Source organism: Ammospiza caudacuta, chromosome 6, assembly GCF_027887145.1.
Source record: "Ammospiza caudacuta isolate bAmmCau1 chromosome 6, bAmmCau1.pri, whole genome shotgun sequence".
NCBI lineage: Eukaryota > Metazoa > Chordata > Aves > Passeriformes > Passerellidae > Ammospiza > Ammospiza caudacuta.
Genome location: NC_080598.1, coordinates 44154420 through 44165632, shown reverse-complemented (window position 1 = coordinate 44165632; position 11213 = coordinate 44154420). Strand labels below are relative to the sequence as shown.

At 52.5% G+C, this 11213-nt stretch overlaps 1 protein-coding gene across 2 annotated transcripts; it reads left to right on the top strand.

Annotated features, from left to right (window-relative positions):
- Positions 1–1247: 1247 nt before the first annotated feature.
- On the top strand, positions 1248–10473 carry NGB (neuroglobin). Of its 2 annotated transcripts, none has more exons than XM_058807766.1 (4): positions 1248–1420; positions 7274–7385; positions 8888–9007; positions 10148–10473. In XM_058807766.1, exons 1-4 carry the CDS (start codon positions 1335–1337, stop codon positions 10292–10294), a joined length of 465 nt encoding a protein of 154 aa, XP_058663749.1. In that variant the 5' UTR covers positions 1248–1334; the 3' UTR covers positions 10295–10473. The 2 variants fall into 2 exon arrangements, with proteins under 2 accessions (XP_058663749.1, XP_058663748.1); XM_058807765.1 differs by lacking the exon at positions 1248–1420 and adding an exon at positions 5895–6001.
- The last annotated feature ends 740 nt before the right edge of the window (positions 10474–11213 follow it).

Sequence of the window (11213 nt, the reverse complement as noted above, 5' to 3'; positions counted from 1 at the left end):
CCAAAACCTGTCATCTTGTTGTCATGCAGCTGACAAAAGGTAATCTTAAGGCTTCATTCACCTGACCTATTTTTTTCACCATGTATTTTAGGATGAGGTGGTTCTTAAGTACCTGGGTTTCTCCATTGACCAGAATGGGAGTTTAGATTATGTGTCCTTATGAAAGCATCTGTGTTGGATCAGCTGAGTCACACCCTGGCAGTGTGCTGGTGCCTTGCAGTGCTTTAGGGACAATAACTGTTCCATTACAAGGTGGAGAATGGAAGCAGCTGAGGAAGGGGGGAGCATCAGTTGAGAATGTGAACATGCATTAAGGTGGTACATTCTTAACATGCATCAGAAACAGTGTGGCCAAGCAGGACCAAAACAATGATTGTCCCCTTCTCAGCACTCACACCTCAAATCGTGTGTTCACTTTTGGGATCCCTCACTGCAAGAAAGACATTGAGGTACTGGAGCGTGTCCAGAGAAGGGCAACAGAGCTGGTAAAGGATCTGGAGCACAGCTCTGATGAGAAGCAGCTGGCAGAGCTGGGGATGTGTAGCCTGGAGAAGAAGAAGAAGCTCAGGGGAGACCTTATCTCTCCCTACAAGTACCTGGAAGGGAACTGCAGCAAGGTGGGGATCAGTTTCCTCTCAAGTCACAAGTGACAGGATGAGAGGAAATGTCTCAAGTTGTATCAGGACAGGTTTAGATTGAATATGAGGAAAAAATTCTTCATTCAGAAGGTGGCCAGGCATTGGAACAGCCTGCCCAGGGAAGTGGTGGAATTACAATACCTTAAAGTGTACAAAAACCACATAGATGTGACACTTGGGGACATGGTTTAGTGGTGAACCTAGCAGTGCGGTTTGCAGGTGAAAAATTAATCACTGAACAGGAGAATTATTTTTGACAAAGCCTCAAAGCTTTAATGGCTTAGGTGAGGAGGAGAAGGTCTCAAGCCAGAAGTGTCTCACACACAGAAGGAATAATACAGGGGGTTTGCTTTGAGACCAGATGGCTGAGTGCAAAGCTGAAATGTGGGAATGCTGGCACAGCCCTGACATGAAGGAATGGGTGCAGTGAAATACACAATCTTTGTTTTAATAGATCATATCCAAGATGCTATTCCTGGAGACAACTGCTGTAGGTCAAACATTTATCAGAGATGGCCTAATCAATAGTGTCAATTAAAACTGCAAGGAGGGAGAGAACAAAGAGAGTTGAGATCAGAGAGAAGACGATCGATGACCGCTTGAGAGACCAACAGTGCTTCTGAAACAAGAAATCCAGGGGGGAAACTACAGAGGAGACTCCACAATGAATAAAGCACTCTTTTACAAGTTTTTGCCATGATGTTTCAGCAGCTGAAGGATGAGCCAGTCCAGATGCATAAGGACAATTGGAGGAAAATCCAAGACCATGTGCATCATCCCAGGTAGGACAGAAGCCAGGTAACTGTGCTAACACAATGCTTGCCAAGTTGCCAGGCACATTAGCTAGAGCACCATGTTGAGCTAATGAGGCTGCAGAGCTTTTGCTTGCATCCCACCAGCCTGGGGTGCACACAGCTGCATAGCCATGTCTTATGACCAAATTCAGCTTGTGTGTCAAGACTGACATGGTCTTGAACTCTTTGAACTCACTTTGGCAGAGTGCCTTACAAAAGGCAGAGGTTGCTTCTTGGAAGAAACATGTTGGTGTTGGGTTATCACTGTGCTCGGGAGCCCAAGGTAAATAACATCTGGGGTAAGGTCTGAGCATCTGCAAGTGCCAGACCTGGTCCAACAGCTCCGTGTGATCCCCTTTACTTTTCTCTCCATTTTGTGTCTGGTCATCCTATGACTGTTTTCACCTGTCTGTACAAATATTCCCTAGCTGGCCACAGGATATTCAGGATAAAGCTGGGGACGTCTAGCAAATGGAATTCAAAAGAAGTTTTCATTATATTCTACTGTTGAATCCCCATCTGCCTGTCCCTGTCCTCTTAGCCCAGATCCCCATCACTGAGGGTGTAGTGCTGCCCTGTTCTCTCCACAGGCATGGTGACAGCAAGCAAGCTCTGCAGCTCATCTAAATAATGTTATGGACAAGACTATCACCTCCTGCATCACTTTTGATTCTTGTTATGCAACCATATTTCATGGCTGGCTTTGCTACTGAGCTGTGCTGCACCATGGCCTGAGGCGTTGCTTGAGAAGAATTCTGGGAACCTTGCATGACTTTTGCCCCCACCTGAGGATGGGATGGGAGGTGAAGGGAGTCTGGGAAAAAGAGAATTTGTCATAATCTGGCTTTGAGACTGGGGAAAAGGGGAAACAAAGGGGATTAGCCAAGCCCAGGAGTCTGTATCCTAAGTGAGCAGGGAGCCTGAGGCAGATAGATCAGAGTGTCATTATTTATGAACACTCACAGATGCAGAATTGGAAATGAGCAAGAGTTCAAAGGGAGATATGGGTTTGTTAGTGCAGCAGCTGGGATGAGAACTGATGGTGCCACAGCAGCACAGGCAGAGCAGTCATCCCTGGGCCAGGCACACAGGGCCTTCCTGGGCAGGAAGGGTTGTTCTTCAGGGGCTGTGAACCCTGAGTGCTGGGCTAGGGACTGGGCTCACTTTGTGAGCTTACTACTAGTTCTCTCACTCTGTTTTATGAGATTGGGCAACTTTCTTTCCCTGTGGGTAAACCGAGGCACTGAGCAAGTAAAGCTGACACTTGGCAAGGAGGTTAAGAGTGTTGGTACTGTAATTCGAAGTGGGTGTAGATTACAATAATGAAACCCAGTGCAAACTAAAAATACGATAAATTTGTGTTCTCCCAAAGCACAAAAGAGCATTATCATTCTCTGCATCTCAGTGAATTTCTCCAAAAACCTCCCTCCCCTTTCTTCGAGAGGCCTACAGATGGAGCAGTCTGTGCTGCTGACCTGGTTGTTCTTCACTCCTGAGAGCTCCAGGGACAGTCTTGCAGGAATCCAAGAGGAGCTCAGAAAAGAGCTGAACTGCCGGTTAGGTACATGGAGCCAAGGGAGCTGGGAACCATCACAGGAAACCCTCAGACCTCAGAGCATTGCAGTGCTCAACCTCTTGCTGAGATTCTCATGCTTGAAGGCTCACAAAACATTTGGAACAAGAAGAAAGGTTTTCTTGTTTGCTTCCTTGAACTTGAAATCCTCTCTAGACCTGTGCTCTCAGCACCTTGGTGCTGTGACAGGAGGAGCTCTGACAGCCACATAACTGCAAGGGAGAAGCTGCTTTGCACACAGGCAAGAGCGCTGTCTGTCCCAAACCCTCGCTCTTTTCAATCCTTTGAGTGGTGCTTTGAACATTTCTTATCCCTGAGCTCTCCCTGTCTCCCTTCTCAAGTCCCTCCTTGCAGCTCCTTCTACCTGTGCTGGAAGACCTATGCTGTCACAGGGGAAAAAATACTGGGCTTTTCAGGAGAGTGGGGATGTATCAGTGCCAGAAGGCAGCAAAGGGGTGGATTCACTGTTCAGACAGTCAGGGGAGATGGGGAAACTGCTCCTGAATGTATACTGCCCAGAAGGAGCTGTTGCTGGTGGGCAGGGAAGAGTTCTTGGACTCTACTGTGTGTCATACCTGTATAGGGTTTGGATGCCAGTCTGGGTACCAACAGGTGGGTGGGGATATGGCCAGACCATTGCCCCTTTCTTCAGCTGAGGCACTCCTGTTTTCCATGGAAGGAAGGCATATCAGTCTCAGCCCTCTCATTGCTGCCCTTATATCTGATCTGTTCCGACACTTGTGCCTTGCCTATAAGTGTTCTGCTGCTACCTGCAGAACAGAGCGAAGGTGCAGGGACATAATTTTGGACAAGAGCCACCGTTTTCTTTTGCCATCCCAGCTTCACTGCTATTGTCTGAGACACCCTTTCTGTCAGAAACAACGGCTGAACCTGTACTTTGTTCTTGCCCTGGGATAGGGTAGCTGATAGGGTGCCCTATATGGATGGGAGCAAAAGTGTCCCACATCCCAAAAAATCTTCAGGAACTGATCATTCTTAACTACAACTTGCTTTTGTGAAGTTTCTCCTCCTTCACTATCAGCCAGCTCCAATGTATTAAAAATGTTCTTAAGCAAGTAATCAGCCTTGGTTGCTGCTGTGACTGCACATATGTACTTCAGCTCTGCTCCTCAGCACCCTGTGGCCTGGGATGACTCTCCATGCTCCTTTCCAGCCCGCTGGCACCACGCCACTGCCTGTCTGTTCTACCTTTATTGTTAGCAGGGCCGGACTGAACCGTCCAGCCAGGCTCTGTGGAGCTCCGTGCCTGTGACAGGTGGCTGGGATGTCAGAGTACCTTGCTCAGAGGACCAAGGATGACACTTGGGGCTCGTTGCTGGCTCGCTCCCGCAGCCGCAGGACAGCTGAAGGTTCATGTTCACGGTGTTGCTGCCGGGCTGCTCTCCGCCCTGCTCGGGTTAACCCTGCAGCTCCCAGCTGCCCTCTCGGGCTCCTTGCCGCTTCAGCGGTTATCACGGCAGTGATTTATCATCAGCCCCTGGTGGGAAGATGCCCTTTGAAACCACACAGCCAAGAGGCTGTTTTAGCAGACTCCTCAGTCCCATCAGTTCTGACTCAAGTGTCCAATTTTAGGACAGGATTCTTTAGCTTCCTTTAACACATGTGGAGCTTTTCCTGCACAGCATCTCGTCTGGTCTGTGCTGAGAATGTGAGGTCTCAAAATCCTGAGAAAACAGGTAATTTATCCTGGCACTTGCAGAGCCATCTCAGGTGGCTTCCTGCTGTCACTTCAGTCGGTGCTGTCACTCCAGCTCTGTAGGAGAAAGGCCCCTGGGAGACAAGCTGGGGCTGAAAACATAACATTGAGCCTTTGAACTTGTCTCCTCCCAGGGCATGTTCTCAATTCTCCCACAAGAAGAGCCTCCTTTGTGCCTACACTTAGTCAATGTGCCTCTGGGATGGGTCGGAGGCTTCTGTCTTTTCTCCTGATTACCAGAAATAAGTCTGATGTACAGAAGCAGAACTTGTAATAAGATCAGCACAATTGTCATTTTGGTGCAGACTGTGATGGTTTCAGTAATAGTTGCACTTTTGTATTGCTCTCTCCTTCTGAAACCTTAACTTTCCTGACTTCCCTTGTGCTGCTTGGGACCTCATTTGCCATTTCTTGCTTTGTTTCCTCTGTTCTGCGTAAATCCTGCGGCCAAATTAAGCAGTGTCTGAACAGCAAAGAGAGTCTGTGCATCCTGAGCACATTTGACAAAGATGTCATATCTTCTCATCCATTATTAACAACTTTGCCTGCTTCAGCTGGCATAATTAGCCTTAAATTAGACACGTACCTTGCAGTGTCTAGACTGCATCTGCCTGTGGAGACAGCAGGTGGCTGTGTGGCATCCAGGGTCTCAGTGGAAGTGGCCAAAAGCAAGAGGATGCTGTGGAGCATCGCTGGGGCCCTCCCAGGCAAAGTTTCGCTCAGACGGAGCTGTGCTGGTGGTGAGCGAAGGTGGACAGGTCCCGGTGGTCTTCTCGCTCGTACGGCTCTGCCCTGCTGCTTCACTTGTAAAATCAGGACGACGGAAAATGTCAGCCGTGAACCAGCTGCACTTTCTGCTCTGCCCCGCGGGCCCGGGATAGGGAAGTTCGGGCATTTCGAATTTCTTTTTTCTTCCTTCCATCCCTCCTTCCTTCCTTGTCCCGAGTGAGAAGCACTCGGTGCGAGGTGAGCTCTCCCTTCCCGGCGGGGCGGCGCGGCTGGAGCGGGCTCGGCGGTGCCGGCGGGCGGAGCGCGGCTGCGGCCGTGGCGGGGGCGCGGGGGCAGCGCTGCCGCTCCCGGCGGAGCGAGCGAGGGCGGCCGCGGCTCTCCGGCCCCTCCGCCCGCGGAGCCAGCGCCTCGCCTCGGGGCAGGGGCAGCGCCCCCGGCCCGCCATGGAGAGCGGGATGCCGCTGTCGGGCGGGCAGCGAGCGCTGATCCGGGAGAGCTGGCGGCGGCTGAGCGGCAGCCCCGAGCAGCACGGCCTCGTCCTCTTCAGCAGGTGAGCGGCGCGATGCGCCCCCCGCACCCGGCCCCGGCCGCGCCGACCCGTGCGGGAGGGATGGACGGGCTCCGCTCCTCGGGAGGAACGCTTCCCTGCGCTCGGCACGGCTCCGGCCCGCTCCCGGCCCGGCCCCTGTCCCCTGTCCCCTGTCCCCTGTCCCCTGTCCCCTCCCGCGGGGAGCCGCAGGTGCCGTGGGCAGCGGGTGGGGCAGGGCCCGGGGGCTCCGCTCCGCGCTGCTGTCCTGCCTTGCCCGTCCCTCGCCAGGGAGAACTTTCCCAGCCGAGACGGAGAGCGAGAGAGGCGGCGGGCGGGCTCTGTGCGCTCCTGCCGCTGATCCCCCGCCCTGACACCGCCACTCCTGCTCTCCGAGGGGCTGCGAACCAGGGAAGGGCCGTGCGGCCCCAGGAACGGACCCGGCCGCCAGGGAGGGATTCAGTCGCAGGGCCGAGGAAATGGTGTGCCGGATGGAATGGCTGATACCCAGCTTCTTGCCTCTCCCCAGCAGATTAATGTATTAATTATGTGAAGAGAAAAAAGGAAAAATCAATGAAAAGTCGTTTAAAAAGGGCAACTGGAAAGTTGATGAGCAGCTTTTGGAGCGAGAGGGATCCAAATCTCCCAGAGCAGGACTAGGGCAGTGACAAGAATGTGGGGGAGAGGGGTGCAGTAGTTTAATGTGCAGGATAAGGAGAAGACAGATGTGCCTGAATTACTGGTGGCCAGTTGTATCTACCTGGGTGGCTGCTAATGAGTCCCTTTTGTGCCTGACGCACCCTAGCAAGGGAGATGGGGCAGGGGGAGAGGACATGGGAGCTGGTAATGGTGCTGGGCAGTGGGGCATCAGCTGAGTTTGTACATTCCTCCCTTGGTCCAGATGGCTGCTGGAGCTTCCCCGATTTGGGAGCTTTTGGGTTCAAGAGCATCAGAAAGTGGGAATGGGAATAGTTGAGATAACAGCCAACTCTTTGAGGATCAGAGCCAGGCTGGAAGACACTGCAGAGGGTTGGGCGTCAGTTCTCAAGTGCCATAAATACCTGTCTGAGAGCTGGGGTTATGGGCTAGAGAAACAGAAAGGTTTTTGTCTATAGGCAGTCTGGATTGCCCCAACTAAAACTTTTCAGAACTTTTGGACCTTTTACAGATGGAGATGGACCAGTAGGTGGGAAGAGAGGCAGAAGTAGGCTGTGAGTGTGCTGCTGATGGGGTGAGTGGCACTTTAAATAAAGCCAAGGAAGTAAGAAGATGGGGTGTTCTTTCTTGCTTTTGCAGGCTGTTTGACTTGGATCCTGACCTGCTGCCCCTTTTCCAGTACAACTGCAAGCAGTTTGCCAGCCCTCAGGAGTGCCTCTCTGCCCCTGAGTTCCTGGATCACATCAGGAAGGTGAGAGAGGGGCTGAGGCATGGCTGGAGCACAGCCTCCACGGAGGATGAAACCCTTAGGCAATGATTTGGGACTGTAGTGTGTCTGACGACATGGAAGTCTCCTCCTGAGATGGTAACTGCAGGGGTTACTCATGCTAGCAGAAGGCCAGGACAAAGTGCCCTACAACAGTGGGGAGGGAATGAGAATGCAGGTCATGGTGACTAAGAGGCACCATCCTGATTTCCATGCCCATCTGAGAGTGGATTGCTTCCTGTGAAAGCTGAAAGAATCCTTCTGCTACTGTGGAGGTTCCTCGGGAGCTCACCTGTGTCCAGATGAGGAGTGAAGCTCCCTGCTTGGCCCACACTGAGCAGGAGCTGGCACAGACCTGGGCAGTGGGCCAGGCCACCCTGGGCCTGCTGCTGTGGAGGGGCTGCTGGTGCAGCTGCAGGGCCAGCAGGCCCACAGCACCTCTGAGGGGGTGCTGCAGGGCACATTCCCCTCCTCCCAAACACAGAAAGGAGCAGTGCTGGGGAGAGGCTCTTGCATGCACAGCGCACCTGGTGCAACACAGACCCTTTGCTGAGCCCTGAAGAGAAGCCACACTGGGACAAAGCACAGCCTTGGCTTGCAGATGCCTTCATAAACTGCCTGGCTCCATCTTTAAACCACTTTGGTGCTTTGCTTGCCTGTCTTTATTCCTTGTTAAGAGGCTGTTTCAGGACTGAGCTCCTCTGATAGCTGAATCTTTTTGTTATTTTCCAGCCTCTCTTTATTGGCAACGTTAAGATTATTGCCTTGAGCTGAAATAGTTTTTTGCTCTTGTTGGAGATGAATGGCCTGTTGAAATTACAGTGCACAATTCTATCACCTCTTGGCTTTGCCAAGATAACCATGCCCTGGCTTTAATCTCTTCTTCTAATTTGTTGTGTCTGTTCCCTTCATCTTTCATTAAATCTTTTCTGTCCTGTTTCCATTTGACTCTTAATGGTCCTGGGAGACTATGGTATGTGTTTTACCACACCAGGTCAAGAGACCTGGCTGTACTCCCCATCCCATCTCTTCAAAGTAGCTTGGCTGATCTTAGAACTGAAGTGGCCTTATTCACAAGTGCACCATTTTGGCAACTTCTAATTGGAAACTCTGGTCCTGGCAGCTTCTGGGGTTCCCATGCAGTTGTCCTGGGGTCATGGGAGTTCTAGTGACTGCATCAGCATTAGGTCTTAACCTGCAAGTGCTCTGCTGTGTGGCTGTTTATCCCCTCTGGGACAGGGTGGTCAGCAGTGCTGCTTGCTGTGCAGCCCTGGTGGTGTCCCATGGAAGGATGTGGTGTGTGCTGCTGCCAGCCTCACTGATGGGACACATGGATCACAGCAGAGCAAAGAAAAGCTCAGAGGGCATCTGGCCTGGGAGGGGGTCAGGCTGACAAGGGTGAAGTAGAGGATCAGACACTTTGTTTCCTCTGGGAAGGAAGCTGAACCTTTCTGTAACGCCATTCTGCCTTTCTGCTCCTGTGCTAGGTGATGCTGGTGATTGATGCTGCTGTGAGCCACCTGGAGAACTTGTCCTGCCTGGAAGAGTATCTCTGCAACCTTGGCAAGAAGCACCAGGCAGTTGGTGTGAAGGTTGAGTCTTTCTCGGTGAGGTGTTCTCCCTTGTCTCGCTGTGGCTGTGTTTGCTCACCCCTGCCTGCAGCCCTCAGCTGCCCCATCCTTCCTCTGGCTTCAGCTGTCTGGAGAGAGCTGATGGCTCAGGGCAGCCTGTCCAAGGTGCTGATAGCAATGTAGTGCCACTGCCCCAGTGAGGGAAACCTTTGAGCTCCCCTTGTTTTCTGCCCTTGCCCAGTAAGCCCAGGCAGAAAGGATAGATGGGAGCAAAGCATTTCCACTATTTGAAGAGGGCCATGGTTTAGGACACTGCAGTCTCTCCTGTGCCACAGGGCTGCAGGCTCAGCCTTTGCCCTGGATCCTTTGCATCTGATGCTCTGGGCAAACCTCACCCCACCTGGAAAAGGGAGCATCCACCTCTCTGTGTCTTCACTGGGATGGGGTTGCTGCACCTCAGCCCCTGCTTCCTCCATGCCAGTAACACCCAAGCATCTTCCATATTAAACCCTTGATCACTCCTCTCCTGCTGTCAAGCATGGACAGAAATGCAGTGGGAAAGGGTGGGCTGAAGAAAAGCTTTCTAACCCACACCTGGCTCGTTCCTATTGCTAGCTTGTGTTCTCTTCAGAGGCAGCAGGGTCCCTTTTGTTTGGGGCAGTGATGCCCACCAGCCCTGACTCTGGGAGGGTGCTCCTGCGTGGGGCTGCTCCCAGCTCTGTGAGGAGCAGTGCCCTGTGGAGAAGCCTGAGGCGCTGAGACATGCCCTAAGCATCCAGTATGGAGTCTGATCCACTCTCCTGACATCAGGGCACTGCTCAGCTCTGCTGCTCCACAGCTCTGCCAAGGGATGGGGCTAGCTACCTGCACCTGGGAGCCACAGAAACGGGATGTGCACCTCTCCCCTGGCGTTACATGTGCAGTGTCAGCCCTTGTTCCCTGACTTCCACTCCACACTCATCCATGGTGAGGGCCAGCACAGGGCAGGGAAGAGGATGGCATGAGCTGGTTCTGGGCCCCCTCTGATGAGCCAGGGACTGGAGGGGCCTGGTACTGTTGGTGGAAGAGGAGCAGGCGCCCTGCAACTGTAGAAGTCAAAAAAGGTGGCAAAGTGAGACAAGAGACTGAATGTCATCCTCTGGTGCTGAGCTTGACACCTCCTTGTTTGGTTTGCAGACTGTCGGCGAGTCCTTGCTGTACATGCTGGAGAAATGCCTTGGTGCTGCCTTCAGCCCAGAGGTGCAGGAAGCTTGGAGCAAACTCTACAGTGCTGTGGTGAAAGCCATGCAACGTGGCTGGGAGAGCCTCCCAGAAGGGGACTAGGTCCTGCCAGCCATCCCTGTCCCTGACCATGCGGCGCTCCTGAGCACGGGGAGTCTCACACCACACTCGCTGCCTCTCGCCACCTCTGTCTTGCTGTGTGCCCCAGCCCATGGCTGTCTCTGCCACTCACACTGCTGCAGGGCTCTCACCTGGTTCCATCCTGCTTCAACACAAGCGTGTGTCTGCCTTTGCTCAGGGCTGGTAGGGCATGTCCCTGCAGAAAGCCTGGCAGTGCCGCAGCACAGGTATGCCACCCTGCCCCAAGTTCCTTCAGGAGCACCAACACCCAGGTACCTACTCTGGGTTTTAGCTTGCTCATCTTCCCTCCTCTTGCTACCCCAGGTAGGTGACAGCTGGCACAGGCCTCTTGGGCTTATTTGCCCAAAATCCCATTTGCTGTGCTTCACCTGCCAGGTCTGACATGCTCAGTCCTCCTGTGCTGCTGTACTTGGTTCAGCTGTGGCAGTGACAGATTTGGCTCCATCCAGGTCAAAAGGCAGCAAGAGAGCAAGGCTGGTCACACCGTGTGGCTGTCCTCAAACCTTGCAGAGAGTTTTACCCCTCTCCCATCATCAATATATCCATACCAGATGGTTGATCCTGGTGCTTTTTTCTTCCTTGCCTCTGACCTGGATGGGTTCCCTGGCTTTTCCCTGTGTCAGGTTGGCCACAACCCAGTAGGTTTCCTAGGAGTGCTTCAGGCAATGGTGTCACATTAATCCCAAGGTGAGACTACTTTTGGCAGGGTTGGGCTGTCAGCTGAAAGGCTTTGTGTTGATTTGGCTGGCTGGTTTAACCTTAGAGCCATCTGAAATGCAGCAACAGCAGCAGTAGCAATGTCTGTTTACTGCTTGTGTTTAGGAAAATAAAATAAATTCAAGGAAAAGATGTCTTTAAAATGAAGGTTGCAATCGTGTCA

Coding starts and splice junctions, on each gene's coding strand:
- NGB (XM_058807765.1), top strand. CDS start 5,895: ATGGAGAGCGGGATGCCGCTGTCGGGCGGGCAGCGAGCGCTGATCCGG. Junction 6,002..7,273: donor GGCCTCGTCCTCTTCAGCAG/GTGAGCGGCGCG, acceptor TTGCTTTTGCAG/GCTGTTTGACTTGGATCCTG. Junction 9,008..10,147: donor TGAAGGTTGAGTCTTTCTCG/GTGAGGTGTTCT, acceptor TTTGGTTTGCAG/ACTGTCGGCGAGTCCTTGCT.